A 17,325-nucleotide genomic window follows, 5' to 3' on the forward strand; every position below is an offset into this window, starting at 1 on the left:
GTCTTCTATTGAGTCTTGCAGTTTTCTCTTGATTTTTTCGATGTACTTCACTCTAAAAAAACATTTAAATCTCAATAAATACAGGAGCTCATTTTTCAGCAGCTGCTCAATTTAGAACTCCAACCGAATAGTGAATGGATATCTACGGTGCAGCTTTACAATGCGGGGGCCAGCTGGTCCTCAGCTCCTTGTTAATGTAGTAATACAGCCAGGCCACAAAGGGGAATATTGTCATGGCAACAGCAATGGACAGTCTGAGAGCCCCAATAGAACTAATGGAAAATAGTTACGACAGTACAGATATCAGTGATGTGCTGAGTTTGAGTCTTTTTTAAATAAAGTATTGCATGTAGGGATAAGGTCCAAATCTATGTTGAAAGTCCTTACCTTCCAGAGTGTTGACACAGGAGAAGCCAGACAAGTATCAACATGAGACCAGAGAATTCCCTGGGGATAGAGAGAAACAGGTGTGACCAAAAATAATTATTGTACACAATGCTCATCTAAACAGAAAAATATATTGACTGTGAGACTATACCTTCCCTCCTCTTGCTGGAAGATATTTGTGATGTGCTCTTTATACAGAGTCCATCCCATCATGGAAACAACAGCAGTCGAAATAAGCACATGAAGTTTAGCAATTCTCCTCCAAAGTAGTGTCTCTGAAAAACAGTCTCTCAAGCATTTAAACATTCAGGGTGCAGTGCAGGCTCATGCATATATATTTCTAGCTTTAACTACACTCATGATATAGCTACAAGATACTAAACAGTCAATGGCCAAAAATGTTAAAATTGAAATGTTATTTACTGATAGGAAAAATAGGCAACTATCATTGATGGATCTCTATTAATCCATAATGCCCACATACCTGCTACATGTGGTTTAATGGCAATCAATAAACACAGATTTGCTGGAATAGCATAGGCAACCTGGAAATAGAAAAGGTGTGTATGTGGAGTACTGTAAATAAAAATGCACATTGATTATAGTAATTCATTAAGAACATTAAACGACTAAAAAAAACGTGATCCTACCATCCATAACACTGCATCCGGATCGTTAATCTATGCCAATAAAAAAGACAAAGGATAAGACATGGGATTTACTAATTTGGCCCAAATATTCGAAGACAGACATACACCATGTTCACTCATTAAATGACTGCTAAATCCATGAGTTCAACAGAAGCAGATATGCCTACAGCTAACGCCAAATACAGTAGGCTATAGATACAAAGTATCTCAAACAATGTAACCAAATAAGGGAATCACTTGCCTGCACATAATTTGCCAGAGCAAAGAACAATGACATGCATACATTGCAACCTCTCCAAATGATCAGAGAAAAGTTCGTTTTTGTGCACCTAACTTCAAACTAGGTTCGTTCATTGTCATGGTCTATAACTACAGAACCAGTTTCTCGTAATCAGCAATTCGACAGCAAATTGTCCTCCTGGACTTTTAATTTTAAAAAAAAGTTTCGACAAGTGAACATTTATAGGCACTATAGCAAAGTCGCCAAGACTCGTTGTTTTGTATCTTTTTTTCATGAAAAGTGCTTTCTGAATATATATGAATAAGGAAAACGATTAAACGTTACATATGTGTTACTGTTACATTAAATACTGATTTGGCTACTTTAAAATAAAAACTATTCTGGACAGTATTACACATACTTTAAATGTACGTAAACTGACATTTTACTGTTAACTGTATGGTAACTCATAGCCTAATACAATTAGGCTAGAAATCGCCCCTACCCACTGATACACGGTCAGATATTTGTCTTCCCCATAGTGTTTAAGGTTAACGCAGGCGGTATGGTTATCTGAGCCTAGATTTGTGTTCCTCGAACTCGGCCCACAAACACAGCAGCGTCGCGTTGGAAGCAGTGGGTGTTCACCTTCGCAAGTGACATTTTGGTCAGCTGACTGAGTCTCCAACAGAGACGAAAGAGGAAGCGAGACACCCCACTCGCTATTGTTTTCTTGTTCAATTAAACTAGGTAGACCAGACCAAGCTGCTATTGCATTTGTGTCTATGAGAGACACACCCAGTTAAGTAAGCCGGAACTGACCTTTTTTCAATCGTAAAAGGACTGACTGAATAATCTTTATTTATCCACCATCTTTGGTCTCGACTCTATGTGGAAAGGGGGTTACCGGACTGTCAAACACTGTCCGGATTTCGTACTGTTTGTTGGTAGTTACAGTCTTGTTCGGTAGCGCTCTCTACAACCACATTTGAGTCGAAGAAGTCGAGCCAGTTTGATTATTCTCCAGTCTTGTTTTGTAAGGGTGAAGTTGCTCTCTGCATTGCAGCCTAGTGCTGCTGATGGAATTCAAACACACAATGGCGACACCCAGCCCCAACAACTCAACAACATCTACCAGCCACAACAGCAATAACGCAGGATCTACAGGCTCACATCACCATCAATCCCAGTCGCAACACATAACAACAATGAGCAGTATGCAAGGTAAGGATTGTAAAATACCGGCTTGTTAAAACACCACTCACAAACAAATATCTAGTTAACGGGAGTAACCTAATGACTATGCTAATGAACTAGCTACCTATATTGGCTAGCTATATACTTACTAACATAACTTGCCTCAGTTGTATTCACACACTATTACTAGTTTGTTAGTTCGCTTGGTGTCTACAGTTAACGTTAGCTAGCTACTGTCAAAATCAGTTGGCCTCACAACCAAAACATTGTCTTCTAAGCAAATAACGGGTTCTGGAAATGTGTGTTAGAAATAAGTAACACCAAAAACAACGTTAGCTAGCCACAGCTTACGTTAACTAGTGAATAGTTAGTAAGTTAAGTCGCTTGCTGGGTAACGTTAGCTAAGGTTTGCTAACAAGCGGCATTGCTAGTTAGCCTAAATAACGTTAGCTAGCTATAGAATATAAGAAGGCCTGTCATGATTTATCTGGATCTGGTCATGTGTTGCTTACTGTCTTTCAATGTCAGGTTACCTCTAACTAGCTAACTACAATATGTTGCCGTTCTAAAAATAACAAGATCATTTTGGGATGTGTTTTGGGGAAATTCATTGTATCTACTAACATGCTACTGTAGCAGTTACCATATAATTCCAGTCATTGCACTAACTCTAGTTAGCATTAGCTTGCGAAACTACCTCAACTACTGGATGCAGAGACAATGTTATCCATGATTTGATCTGACTCTTGTGAAGTGGATAAAGGGCTTTATTATTAATTTATTACTAAAATCCCGAAGTATCCTAGGCCAGGCAGTTATTGGTAGCTCAGTGAAACTGTTGCATGAGAATCTCTTAGATTTCAAATAACGTTAACTTGCATCCACCAGAAGAAATCTGTTAAATTTCCACCCAATGCATCATTAGCTAGCTATGTTTTTACAAACTATATATTTTTTAACTTACAGAATCCAACACGTGCTGGAGATGTCAGAGTGAAACAGGTAGCTAACGTTACTGTCAATATTACACATTTCATAAAGATCATATATTTTTGTTGATGCTTTAACAATAACTGTCGTAGCTCGTTAGTTTCTTTTGGATCTGGTTCTATACTTTTGCATGCCGTTCTCAATCTGATATTTAACAGGTAGTAAATTAAATAAATATGTTATGGTCCACTTCTGTCAAAGTATTGAAACTACATTTCTGTGATATTTTTCTTCCCTTTCCATAATGCTACTAACTTCCCATAACCCTCCTGACTTGATGCTGATCAATGGTGAGCTGTCCCAAGAATAGTTTCTTCAATTGTCATTGTCTCTCCCTGCCAGGATCATTTTGTGGATGCATTTAATTTTCTATCTCACACCACTCCATTAAAAAAAACATTTGTAGGTTGTTGTTTTTATAGGTCTACCCCAATTAGCTCCACTGAATCATCCTGAGCTAATCCTCAATCATACCAAAGTTATATTGGTTATTTCTGGCTATATATGTGTGCATGTAGATTAATTCTCCCCCCCCCCCCCCCCCCCCCCATATGCAATACATTTTTCTGTTTTCTGTGTGGTGGAATGCTCAGCTTTAACGTTTACCAGTTCACTGACGTGGGGCCAAGTTGTAAAAGTTCAGTAGTTCACTCAGAAGAAAATAATTTGAGTCTGTCACGAGGCCATAGCCACATTTGTTTACAGGGACATTTCAAAGTGCAGTGTTACATTTTACAGTGAACAAAAAACAGAACAAAACACGGTCTTCCAGATTTGAATAATAAATATGTTTTTAACTCTTCAGTTATTTGGTTGGTTTCTTTTGGAAAAGTGCATACAACATGAATACAATAGGGTCTGGGAAATGTACCATATATAGCATAGGTTTACATCTCTTGCACTTGTCTTCTCTATGTTTTTAGTAGGCCTTTCTTAGCACCAGTACCTATTCAGCCAGTTGTCTCTGTGTTCAAATTGTATAATTTGGGGGGCTTACGCAAAGGAGCTTTTCCTGCTTCAAACTAAGTACATTTATGATTATTAACTCTAACATGCAACATTGATAACAAGGCTGCTGCAATTTCAGCTGGTAACATCTGATAAGTACCCTAATTATTTAGTTAAGTATTGCATGTAGGTTAGGCCTAGATAAAATATTTCCGGTCGGGGTTTCTTCAATTGGGCTAGTTGGTCATGTTCTAGTGTGTGTAGTAGTTGTTGTCCACACTTGGTATCAAACTGTGATTCATAGACTTTTCCAGTAATGAAGCACCATTTAGCAAAAATCAAGTTGATTTGAGATACTTCAAATAGCTGTCAGTCATGGTGGTGCCGGGTGTCGGGTGTTGGGTTCCCTGGTCTAAACTGAAGCTGAGAAGAAAGAACAGTGTTTGTTTTCACCACGTTTCCTAATAGAACTTGATTGTTTTTTGTTTATCGGTCAAACCTTAGCCTAAATACAGGTGAAATATGAAAAAGAAATGTTCTCTTCTCACCTCCTAGGGTTTCAGATAAACCTGTCTGGAGCTCCCCCAAGTAAGCCAAACCTCTTTTGCTACAGTACCAACAGTTCTCAACCCTTTGCTTCCGCCTGATTGTCTGGTATGGGGGAGTCTGTCCTCTTTTCTCAACTAATCCAAGTGAAGAGTTGTTGGGGTCAAGTAGGCTTGTGCCGGTTTTGATAGTTACGGCTAGTAGTTGAGGCTAAACATTGATTATCCTAGAGTTAGAGTGTAGCTTATGTTGGTCTGTGATTTAAGACATTAGGTCATAATATTTTACTGATGCAAAGCAAGTGAAAGAAAGACTTGTCCAACTGTGAGTCTTATTGATTTAACTTCTCTGTAGTTTAAAAAACACCAACAGTTGGTGTTAACCATCCTGTATGTTTTTACCTTACTATTAGTTATCACCAAACAATTTAGTTTCATAATGTTTATTTACCAAGACGTTCCAATGCATATTCTGATCATCCATCATCGGCACAAGCCTAGGGCTAAGAGCTTCCATTAGCATTGGTGTATATAGATTCACACTTGGCTTTCAACCGGTCTTTACCACTGTTTGGTTTTAGCCTTCTACACAAAATAGCACTGTGTTGGAAATGTATTTTATCTTGACAGACGTGTAGTCCTTTTGCTTGTATTTATTAATTAGGTTGTATTTATTAATTAGGTGTGTTTTTAATAAACATTAATGGAAGCTCTACTTTTTTAAAAGTTTTAGCATTTTTAGTCAGCTTGCTACTAACAAGCAAAACTAGCTAGTAATGCTTGGGGTTTTGCCACCTTGTTTTCCAAACCAGTTTGCAGCTGTTTTGTTTTGAACACTTAAGTGATTTTTGGCATGAGCTGTACTTAAACACTTGCCTGTTGAGACATGGAGACACTAGTGTAATTTGCAATAGCTTGTGCCATTTTATTGGAATTTGAATACATACATTCTTGTGGTGTTTTGGGTGGAGAGAACAGAATGCATCCTTCATTTCAAGGTGAACTCAGAACAGTTCTACTTGGGAAGCTCCTTCTCCCCTGGCAATATTTTCTAGTCTGTAGTGTAGGCTATTTGACTCTTATGTATGGTTATGAGCCAAAAGTCACATTTTGTATTTTCAAAGATTTTCTGTCAGAACAATGCTTTTGTTGAGTGAGAATCTCATTACACAATGTTGTCATGTTTCACAGTCTCTGGGTAGTAGCCTAAATAAATAAAAACATGTATAAATCAAGGAAGAAATGGTCCGTTTTTAATTTAAATTCTCACCTATTCCCTCATTGTTTCAATTACCAAGCAAAACATGGTAGGTGAGTGTTGGATTGTAGCTAAGCCTCCATCCTGAATAGCCATAGGATGTGATCTAGTACTAGGCTATGGTTTAGAGCAGGTGTCTACTGAGAAGTGTATGCCTCTACATCAACTTCAGTGAACTGGTTAAAGTATATAACTACCATCTGCAATGAGTCACTGGTACAACCAGGACATGTCTTGTAAAAATACCTCCAGGGGGTTTCTGTTCCTGGCCACTGAGTCTATAGCATACACATATTTGTTTGAGAACCTGTTATTAGACCTACTCGAGATTCATTTTAATTTGGTCAAGACCTGTTTTGTTGACTATCCCATATAGTTCAGTATCAGCCTAAATCTCAAAAGCAACATCTATAGAATAAATGTATGTTCTCACAGAGAAATATAAAGAGGGATGCCTTTGGTAAGAAGCAGGTCATTACTCTTACATCTATCATCCCTAGATGTGGATTGCATGACTTCAGTAAATTTACTTGAATACTCTTGTTAAATTGACCTCTCCATTGCTTTACTGGTCTCATTCTGTGGTATGGTAACTGTTTGTTTTCATGTTGTCTTTGAGTGTGTAAGTGTTGTTTTCTGGTTCTTGGCTCTACAACTGCCATAGATGTCTTGTGTGCAATCTGACCAACTCTGCCTCTTCCCTATCAGGTAAACGCAAAGCACTGAAGTTAAATTTTGCCAATCCCCCGATTAAACCAACGACCAGATTCACTCTGAGTACAGCAGGACCCCCATTCCAGAACCCCCACATGTAAGTTGACCTCCAAACTTTGCAATGGATGTGGTTTTCTGAAGATGTACATGGAGCGGAATTTGCATTAGCCACAATGCAAACTCCTGCATAATGAATTGTTATGACTCTGCACTCTAGTCTACAGTCTGCTGAGACTCTTCATCTCCAAAGCCACACATTGTCAATGTAACATTCAGTACTGTATAGGTACCCAGGCAATCTGTCACAATAAAGACAGGCTAAGTGAGGTTGGAATGATTAGCAGTTGTTGTATTTCTATCTCCACCTGCTCATGGAAAACAGAGCGTAACTGAATGTAGCCTCAAGTACCTGTTTGGGCAACACCATTGTAGTGAATGTGAATAAGCCCTGTGTCTTTGCTGTGTAATTAGAAGATAACATGAGCCTGCTAAGTTACCCTGGACAAGCAAATGACTGATGCTGGATAATGCAAACTGAACAAACGGATGTCAACTAACCATCCTTTTTCAGGTGCCGTATCATATACAGTGGGACAAAAAAGTATTTAGTCAGCCACCAATTGTGCAAGTTCTCCCACTTAAGAAGATGAGGCCTGTAATGTTCATCATAGGTACACTTCAACTATGACAGACAAAATGAGAAAAAAAATCCAGAAAATCACATTGTAGGACTTTTAATGAATTTATTTGCAAACGTATGTATGTATGTATGTATGTATACTGAACAAAATGTATGTATGTATGTATATATGTATGTATACTGAACAAAAATATAAACGCAACATGTAAAGTGTTGGTATCATGTTTCATGAGCTGAAATAAAAGATTCCAGAAATGTTCCACACGCACAAAGCTTATTTCTCATTCTGTGCACAAATTTGTTTACATCCCTGTTAGTGAGTACTTTACCCCTTGTCGAGATAATCCATCCACCTGACAGGTGTGGCAAATCAAAAAGCTGATTAAGATTTATGATCATTACCCAGGTGATCCTTGTGCTGTGGACAATAAAATGCCACTCTAAAATGTGCAGTTTTGTCACACAACACAATGCCACAGATGTCTCAAGTTTTGAGGCAGAATGCAATTGGCATGATGACTGCAGGAATGTCCACCAGCGCCGTTGCCAGAGAATTTTAAAGTTAATTTCTCTAAGCCACTTCCAACGTCATTTAAAAAGATTTTTTTTGTCAGTATGTCCAAACGGTCTCACAACCGCAGACGTGTAACCACGCAAGCCCAGGTCATCCACATTCAGCTTCTTCACCTGTGGGATCGTCGGAGCCTATGCCCTCCCAGGCCCACCCATTGCTGTACCCCTGCCCAGTTATAGGAAATCCATAGATTAGGGCCCAATTTATTTAAACTGACTGATTTCCTTATATGAACTGTAACACAGCAACATCTTTGAAATTGTTTCATGTTGCATTAACATTTTTGTTCAGTATATGATTGAGGTGAAATTAACTCAACTAAGATTGTGTTTCTTATGTCTCCCACCGATTTCTGTGGCCAGAGAGAGGCTGCGTACGCATAGTATTGAGTCGTCAGGGAAGTTGAAGACCGCCGGTGGCGATTGTGACTTCACGGCTGAGGACCTCAAGGACCTGGGGGAGATTGGGCGGGGTGCTTACGGCTCTGTCAACAAGATGGTGCACAAGCCCAGCAACCAGATAATGGCTGTCAAGGTGACTGCCCCTTACTGACCTCTTATTGACTAAACTACAGGAAGTGTTCAGGGCAAGATTTATGCCTGTTCATCAGTCTTCGGCTATATTGTGAAATGAACACTCAGTAATCATCATAATCACCAAAGTGTAACTGACTCTCATTGCAGGATATGGTAACATGTTGCTCATGGTAAGGGGAGGAAGGCTTGTAATAATGGCTGTAACAGAGCGAATGGAAACCATGTGTTTGATGTTGATACCTTTCCACTAATTCCACTCCAGCCATTTACCACGTGCCCGTCCTCACCAATTACGGTGCCACCAACCTCCTGTGGCTTCCAACCATAGTCACAATTGAAAGCAACATGCATCTGATTACAATGTGTGTCTCCCACAGAGGATTAGGTCAACGGTTGATGAGAAGGAACAGAAGCAGCTGCTAATGGACCTGGATGTGGTCATGAGGAGTAGTGACTGTCTCTACATAGTTCAGTTTTACGGGGCTCTTTTCAGAGAGGTGACCATGCAAGTTTTTCACTTCTTTGTTTTGTTGATTGATTTCTCTACATAGGAAATGCATTGGATGTCAATCAATCGTTCTGTGTAGTTAGCAATAAGCAGTGTATTGTCTTCACGCAGTAATGTTATGTCTTACGATTCTTTTCTTTGTCAGGGCGACTGTTGGATATGTATGGAACTTATGTCTACCTCCTTTGACAAATTCTACAAATATGTATATTGTGCTTTAGATGATGTGATTCCAGAGGAAATATTAGGCAAAATAACATTAGCTGTAAGTTTTCATGCATTTTCTCCTTACATAATTTACACGGATTAAATTTGACAGGAAGGGTACATATTTCTCTATATTAATTTAGTTGCTATGTGTTTTCATTACAGACTGTGAAAGCACTTAACCACTTAAAAGAATACTTGAAAATAATTCACAGAGGTAAGACGACTCCAAAATGGAGACCTTGTTCTTTATTTCCTCATTTGAAATGTGTATTGCCTTATTACCTCACTGCTCTATTTACTGTACCACAACAGAAGTGGCACTTCCTTTACCCAAAAGTCTTAGCCTAACTCTGTCATGTCTACTATATGTTTCTCCTCTCAGACATCAAGCCATCCAACATCCTCCTGGACAGGAATGGCAACATTAAGCTTTGTGATTTTGGCATCAGTGGGCAGCTGGTGGACTCCATTGCCAAAACCAGAGATGCAGGGTGCAGACCGTACATGGCAGTAAGTGATGTATGGGGATTTTGGTGCAATGTTTCATTAATAGCTGAAAGACAAGACAAGTGGAAGATGTACAACTAAGGCTCTTTCAAAGAATACATTTCACTTTCACACGATCCAGTACATAATAAGAATTCAACTGTTTTGGTACTTAGTGACTTGGTGGTGATCGTCAGTTGTAAGGAGACTGTGGTTTTGTTGTTATTGAGGGGAGGCAGGTAGTTAAGATTGTTGGACCAGTAACTGAAACATCGCTGGTTCAAATCTCTGAGCCGGCAAGGTGGAAAAATCTGGCGTTCTCCCACTTGAGCAAGGCAGTTAACCCCTAACAACAACTGCTCCCCGGGCGCTGATGAAGCGGATGCCAATTTAAGGCAGCCCCCTACACTTCTCTGATTCCCCTTTCCTTATTGTTGATGGCAGCTTTGGTAATTATATTATGGTTGCTACTGATATCTGTTCTTGCAGATGCTTGTTGTCTTGTTCCTATTTTGGACTAGCTGCAGAGGAATCTCATTCAGTCTGTGTGTATGTGACATGGTTGTAGTCTTCCAAACTGCTGGCAGTGCAGTTGAATGAGCTCATCGTGTCATCACAGGGTTAATTTTCTGGCGGTGGTATTGCTGAATGGAGCCGCGGCCCCTCCAGTTTCCATTCTAAATTTGGCATCTCCCTATCAGGACGTAGGGCACACCTCTGCCATATCTCTGCCACGCATCTATCAGAAGGCCAAGGAAGGGCTGGGTTACTTCATTCATGTCTGTCAGAATAAAGCTGTTTGGGTTGGTGCTTCCACAGCTGTGAGCTCACAGTGCAGGAATCCAACCCACATGGCTCCAGTTTCCTTTTTCAAATATAAAAATTGCAGACCTGCCAGGTGCTTCTTGCTTTAGCACCATTTGTCTCTGTTTGGTCTAGATATTAGAGAGGGATTGATTTCACTTCAATGGAATATTATGTACTACACTACAATTAAGTAGGTTAGATTTGGTTCATGGTATTTGGTTCTGGTGACAGTCTAGCCCTGTTCCCCTCTGGTTGTTATGATTTAGATCATTTAGCTGGCAAGTGGCCACATGTCTGAAATGTTTGTTGGAATATGCTCACTAATTATTTTGCACACTGTAGTGTCAGGTTAATTTTGCTACTACCATTATGTACCAAAGCATTATTTAATCCACAGTTCAGTAATTTTAATTAGGAAATACTTTTTGTATTTGAAAGCAATTACACTTCTAAATTAAATGTGCATCATGTCGTTTTGAGTTAATATACGCTGAGTGTACAAAACATTAGGAACACATTCCTAATATTGAGTTGCATCCCTTTTGCCCTCATAACAGCCTCAATTCGTCAGGGCATGGACTCTAAAAGGTGTCGAAAGTGTTCCACAGGTATGGTGGGCTAGCCCATGTTGACTCCAATGCTTCCCACAGTTGTCAAGCTGGATGACCTTTGGGTGGTGGACCATTCTTGATACACACAGGAAACTGTTGAGTGTGGAAAAACCCAGCAGCGTTGCAATTCTTGACAAACCGGTGCACCTGCCAACTACTACCATACCCTGTTCAAAGGCACTTAAATATTTTGTCTTGCCCATTCACCCTCTAAATCGCACACATACACCAACCATGTCTCACTTGTCTCAAGGCTAAAACGTCTTTAACCGGTCTCCTCCCCTTCATCTACACTGATTGAAGTGGATTTAACAAGTGACATCAATAAGGGATCCTAGCTTTCACCTGTTCAGTCTGTCAAGGAAAGAGCAGGTGTTGTTAATGTTTTATACACGGTGTAGTAGGTCGGAGTAGTTGTGTTTTGAGTTAATAACATGTCTGAGTAGCTGTGAGCTGTGTCCTAGGTGAGAGCTGGGCAGCCAGATCTTTTTTAGTCTTGGCAGAGGTGAGCTGATGCTGTAGCCACTATGCCATAAAACACATCAGTGCTGCGGTCAGGGAATTCTGTCCCACTGCTGTGAATGGGTGACATCATCATCTATTTCTGGTGCATGAATGAATGAGCCAGAGGAGAGGAGGTGCTCCCTCCACTCAGCAGCATGGCTGGTGGAAGTCTGCTTCTGATGACCTGGGCACAGTTCGGAACCACTGCATTTTTTTTTATATGTGTGGAGGTGAGGTCATATGTGAAGTAACTGGCTGAAGTGATTATTATGAAAGGTGTGTAGAACCAGGCAATGAGGACATGGACAGGGTTTTCCGTAGGGCTGTCCCAGACTAAAAATTCATCTTGGTCGACCAATACATTCACAGATTTCACAACGCACTGTGAGCCCTCACGCCCCTACTCCACCACTACCACATCTACAGTACTAAATCCATGTGTGTGTATGCATGTATGTGCCAATGTTTTTTGCTTCACAGTCCCCGCTGTTCCATAAGGTGTTTTTTTTAATCTGTTTTTTAAATCTTTTACTGCTTGCGTCAGTTACTTTATGTGGAATAGAGTTCCATGTAGTACTGTGTGCCTCCCATAGTCTGTTCTGGACTTGGGGACTGTGAAGAGACCTCTTGTGGCATGTCTTGTGGGGTATGCACTATGCATGGGTGTCCGAGTTTAGACAGACAGCTCGGTGCATTCAACATACCTCAATATCTCTCATAAATAAAAGTGGTGATGAAGTCAATCTCTCCTCCACTTTCAGCCAGGAGAGATTGACATGCATATTATTCATATTAGCTCTCTGTGTACATCCAAGGGTCAGCCGTGCTGCCCTGTTCTGAGCCTATTGCAATTTTCCTAACTCCTTTTTTGTGGCACCTGACCACACGACTGAACAATAGTCAAGGTACGATACAACTAGGGCCTGTAGGTCCTGCCTTGTTGATAGTGTTGTTAAGAAGGTAGAAGCTAGGGCCTGTACGACCTGCCTTGTTGATAGTGTTGTTAAGAAGGTAGAAGCTAGGGCCTGTACGACCTGCCTTGTTGATAGTGTTGTTAAGAAGGTAGAAACTAGGGCCTGTAGGACCTGCCTTGTTGATAGTGTTGTTAAGGCAGAGCATCGCTTTATTATAGACCGACTTCTCCCCATCTTAGCTACTACTGCATCAATTTGTTTTGACCATGACAGTTTAAAATCTAGGGTTACTCCAAGCAGTTTAGTCATCTCAATTTACACATTATTTATTACAAGATTTAGTTTAGGTTTAGTGAGTGTTTTGTTCCAAATACAATGCTTTTAGTTTTAGAAATATTTAGGGCTAACTTATTCCTTGCCATCCACTCTAAAACAAACTGCAGCTCTTTGTTGAGTGTTGCAGTCATTTCAGTCGCTGTAGTAGCTGACGTGTTGAGTCATCTGCCTACATAGACACTGGCTTTACTCAAAGTCAGTGGCATGTCATTAGTAAATATTTTAAAAAGCAAGGGGCCTAAACAGCTACCTGGGGGAATTCCTGACTCTAACTTAATTATATTTGAGAGGCTTCCATTAAAGAACAGCCTCTGTGTTCTGTTAGACAATTAACTCTTTATCCACATTATAGCAGTGGGTGTAAAGCCATAACACATACGTTTTTTCCAGCAGCAGACTATGATCGATAATGACAAAAGCTGCACTGAAGTCTAACAAGACAGCCCCCACAATCATTGTATCATCAATTTCTCTCATCCAATCATCAGTAATTTGTGAAAGTACTGTGCTTGTTGAGTGTCCTTCCCAAAAAGCATGCTGAAATTCTGTTGTCAATTCTTGTCTTTCATAATTTGGTCCGATATACTTGGATGTGGAGTTTCAGCATTTGCTGCTGGCGTGTCACCCTTAAGTTTTTAATGACTTTTTCCCCATTGGCAAGATAAGCAAAGTAGTTTGCAATATCACTGGGCTTTGTGATGAATGAGTTCCATTAAATGAATGGAGCATAGTTGGCTTTTTTTCCCAAAATGTAATTTAAGGTGCCCCAAAGCTTTTTTAATATCATTCTTTATATAATTCATTTCATAGTGTAGTTTCTTTTTATCTAGTTTAGTCACATGATTTCTTAATTTGCAGTACGTTTGCCAGTCAGTTGGGCTGCCAGACTTAATTGCCATACCTTTTGCCTCATCCCTCTCAACCATACAATTTTTTTCAATTCCTCATCAATCCAAGGGGATTTAAGTGTAGTCATTTTCTTAATGGGTGTGTGCTTATTAGTAACTGGAATAAGTTGTTTCATAAATGTGTCAAGTGCATCGTCTGGTTGTTCCTCATTACACGCCACAGACCAGCAAATATTCTTTACATCAACATATGAATCGCTACAAAACTTCTTGTATGACCACTTATACACTATATTAGGCCCAGCCTTTTGGACTTTGGTTTTCCTAGATATGGCAATAATATTGTGATCATTACATCCTATGGATTTGGATACTGCTTTAAAGAAAATGTCTGCAGCATTAGTGACGTGCGAGTATGAGGTCGAATAACATTGAAGAGACACTATTTAGAAAATTATTTTGTGAAACCACACTTTCTGCACTGTTCAAATTTGTTTTATTTAGTATAGTAAACGTTTCTGTCTTAAGCATCCTAAATAATGCCATAGATTCCGTTTTTGAGAAATGGTTAACTTGAAGGGCAAAAAAAGAAGCCTGAAGTCTGATGTGAACCTGGTATTCCAACTGATCATATGCTACTAAATCCAATGATTAATCGTTGAGCCACTGAATTTTTATGAAAACAGTGGAGAAAACAATATTCTCTGATAATCACATCTGCAGATGCCACTAATGTGCGTTGTGAACAGATAATCACAGATAATGACTGTTTAATGCAGATGCCACTAATGCATTGTGAACAGATAATGACGCTGAACAGATAATGATTGTGAACAGATAATGACGCTCTGTTTAATGCAGATGCCACTAATGTGCATTGTGAACAGATAATGACGCTCTGTTTAATGCAGATGCCACTAATGTGCATTGTGAACAGATAATGACGCTCTGTTTAATGCAGATGCCACTAATGTGCGTTGTGAACAGATAATGACGCTCTGTTTAATGCAGATGCCACTAATGTGCGTTGTGAACAGATAATGACGCTCTGTTTAATGAACCATTTTTCGGTGAAAGCACCAACTCCTTTCCCATCACTACTATTCACCATTCGCTTACAATTGAACAAAACCTGGCCTAAAAGTTCCCCCCAAAAAACTGCAAAAGTGTTTATAGAGTTACAAGCTTGATACAGTTGTGTGAGAAATTATATGGAACCAAAAACAAACCTTCAGATTACTGTGATTTTGTCCAAATACTTGTGATTTCTTAAAATGGGGGAACTATAGATGCATAAAGTGCTTTAAAACCGATACCCTCAAATATATGGTGTTATTTTATACTGTATACACACTTGTCTCTCAAGTCTGTTTAGACCTCCCCCAAGTTGTCTAATTTTGAACATTTTATTTGAATGGTTGTTCTTCATTTTAGTTTCTCTTTTAAAGGCCCATCTATGATATCACCATGATGAATTGTAACATGTTTTCCTTGTCTCTTCCACAGCCTGAGAGAATAGACCCAAGTGCCTCCAGACAAGGCTATGACGTCCGGTCAGACGTCTGGAGTTTGGGGATAACACTGGTGGGTCATCAACCCTCTTGTCCACGTTCTCTTTAACATTCAACGAGCTATTTGAAGATGCACTGAATGTTAAATCCACAAGACAAGATGGTATATTGTAACTGTAGACTCACCATGGTGTCTTTGTGGGGTTTGTTTTACAGTACGAGCTGGCGACTGGGCGGTTTCCCTACCCAAAGTGGAACAGTGTGTTTGACCAGTTGACACAGGTGGTGAAGGGAGAACCTCCACAGCTTACCAACTCAGAAGACAGGCAGTTCTCCCCCAAATTCATCAACTTTGTCAATCTGTGGTAAAGGACAGATACAACTTCTGCTGGCACTGCTTCAATGTTATTCTCACGATGATATAGTATAAGTTGAAGTACATTGAATCACTGCAGAGCAATATTGTCAATGTAAACTACTGCATATTTTCGCAGTATTCACCCACAAATAATAAAATGTGAAATTCACAAGGTAATCTTCTGCATGAGACATCCTCTGGATTTGATTTCCCCCTGGAGGACAAAGCATGTAATGTCTGTTTTAAGTCTCGAAGAGAACCATGATGTGGTTTATTGCAGAGCAGAATTTTAATTATTTATTCCCTTTATTTATTCCCTTTAGCCTTACAAAGGATGAGTCAAAAAGGCCAAAGTACAAAGAGCTTCTGGTAAGTATGTACGTCCCGTGTGGCTCAGTTGGTAGAGCATGGCTCCCACAGTACCGGGGGTGGTGTATGCATACGAGCGTCTGCTAAATGACTAAGTATTAGTGTCATTTTATTACATGCAGCGATACTTATTATTATTATTATTACATGTTTCTGGTTCTCTTAAATACAGAAACATGCTTTCATTCTGATGTATGAGGAGCGCTCAGTGGATGTTGCCAGTTACGTCTGCAGAATCCTGGATCAGATGCCTACTTCTCCCAGCTCCCCCATGTACGTCGACTGACTAGAACAAGTAGAAACGGAAGCCTGGAACAGAAACAACAAAACAATGACCTAAAGAGTTGCTTCATCCCATACTGCAGTGTTAAACTAAGACAGGAAATGTACAAATTAAAACACCACGTGTACTAAGACTGGTGATCAGTCACATCTGTATGCTATCAACATTCTCACACTTTTCTCTATCCTACACACACACTTACATGTAAGTACAACTAGTAACTGAATGAATATACCATGGTCTTGGTTCACCTCAATGTGAGACCTCATCTCTTAATGTGGATACAGTACAGTGATTTAAAATCTGGACATGTATTTATAGTGTTTAATCACTTGTGGAATATATGATTTGGAGATACTGGAATCATGCTCTTTGACTCTTCCATGTATGTGACTTTAAGAATTGTGGTTGGTATCTTAAATGAAACCTTGCTTCTTATGGTGTAAAGCAATTTAAAACATAACGGCATTGATGGACAGGATCATGTGGCCTCCATCCAATGTTGTGAGGGTGCTGCCGTCACTGTGCAATGGACTTTGTGCTGATTATATAAATAAAAGAGAGAAATAATTGTGCTTTGAGAGACATTTAGTTACTCTGCATATATTTGAGCTCAGGTTAATCCATTTGATGTAAGAAGGCAAGCAACCACACAAACACACTCACTCGCTCTCTCAGCCATGGCATATGCAACACTCTCTTTAAAAGCTAAGCTCTATGTATGTTTGGTGCAGTTGATCTGTAATTACTCATGCCATCTTGTATCCCTGTATATAGCTACACATTTATCTGTAATCAAATTGCCTACTGTTCTGGATGTTGCAACCGTTCTAATGGACCCGACCGGCCCCTAATTATTTCAGCTGATATGCCAGTACTTGTTTCTCAAATGCATGGCACCTGAACTGTTTTCAGACTGAT

General features: G+C 39.7%; 2 protein-coding genes across 5 annotated transcripts; one reads left to right on the forward strand and one right to left on the reverse strand.

The window, feature by feature from the left end:
• Nucleotides 1-134: 134 nt before the first annotated feature.
• Nucleotides 135-1,861, reverse strand: LOC123999348 (transmembrane protein 220-like). Its single transcript, XM_046305004.1, has 6 exons — nt 1,279-1,861; nt 1,038-1,067; nt 872-932; nt 539-662; nt 388-447; nt 135-272 (listed from the first exon to the last, which is right to left on the reverse strand). Exons 1-6 carry the CDS (start codon nt 1,312-1,314, stop codon nt 143-145), a joined length of 441 nt encoding a protein of 146 aa, XP_046160960.1. The 5' UTR covers nt 1,315-1,861; the 3' UTR covers nt 135-142.
• A 167-nt stretch (nt 1,862-2,028) lies between these two features.
• Nucleotides 2,029-16,979, forward strand: LOC123999347 (dual specificity mitogen-activated protein kinase kinase 4-like). 4 transcript variants are annotated; one of them, XM_046304999.1, is made up of 13 exons: nt 2,029-2,481; nt 3,421-3,456; nt 4,948-4,980; nt 6,904-7,006; nt 8,486-8,657; nt 9,037-9,156; nt 9,313-9,432; nt 9,540-9,591; nt 9,760-9,887; nt 15,390-15,467; nt 15,611-15,759; nt 16,076-16,121; nt 16,294-16,979. In XM_046304999.1, exons 1-13 carry the CDS (start codon nt 2,337-2,339, stop codon nt 16,405-16,407), a joined length of 1,296 nt encoding a protein of 431 aa, XP_046160955.1. In that variant the 5' UTR covers nt 2,029-2,336; the 3' UTR covers nt 16,408-16,979. The 4 variants fall into 4 exon arrangements, with proteins under 4 accessions (XP_046160955.1, XP_046160957.1, XP_046160958.1 ...); XM_046305001.1 differs by lacking the exon at nt 4,948-4,980 and having other exon boundaries at nt 2,033-2,481; nt 6,916-7,006; XM_046305000.1 differs by lacking the exon at nt 4,948-4,980 and having other exon boundaries at nt 2,037-2,481.
• Nucleotides 16,980-17,325: the final 346 nt, after the last annotated feature.

This window comes from Oncorhynchus gorbuscha, linkage group LG16, assembly GCF_021184085.1.
Source record: "Oncorhynchus gorbuscha isolate QuinsamMale2020 ecotype Even-year linkage group LG16, OgorEven_v1.0, whole genome shotgun sequence".
In the NCBI taxonomy this organism is placed as follows: domain Eukaryota; kingdom Metazoa; phylum Chordata; class Actinopteri; order Salmoniformes; family Salmonidae; genus Oncorhynchus; species Oncorhynchus gorbuscha.

Bases quoted from the DNA above. Each gene is read 5' to 3' on its own strand.
- LOC123999348 (XM_046305004.1), bottom strand. From the start codon at position 1,314: ATGTCATTGTTCTTTGCTCTGGCAAATTATGTGCAG. The intron at 663-871 runs GTATGTGGGCAT...ACTGTTTTTCAG, and splicing joins CATTAAACCACATGTAGCAG to AGACACTACTTTGGAGGAGA. The intron at 273-387 runs GTAAGGACTTTC...ATTTTCCATTAG, and splicing joins CTGTGTCAACACTCTGGAAG to TTCTATTGGGGCTCTCAGAC.
- LOC123999347 (XM_046304999.1), top strand. From the start codon at position 2,337: ATGGAATTCAAACACACAATGGCGACACCCAGCCCCAACAACTCAACA. The intron at 2,482-3,420 runs GTAAGGATTGTA...TTTAACTTACAG, and splicing joins AACAATGAGCAGTATGCAAG to AATCCAACACGTGCTGGAGA. The intron at 4,981-6,903 runs GTAAGCCAAACC...CTTCCCTATCAG, and splicing joins CCTGTCTGGAGCTCCCCCAA to GTAAACGCAAAGCACTGAAG.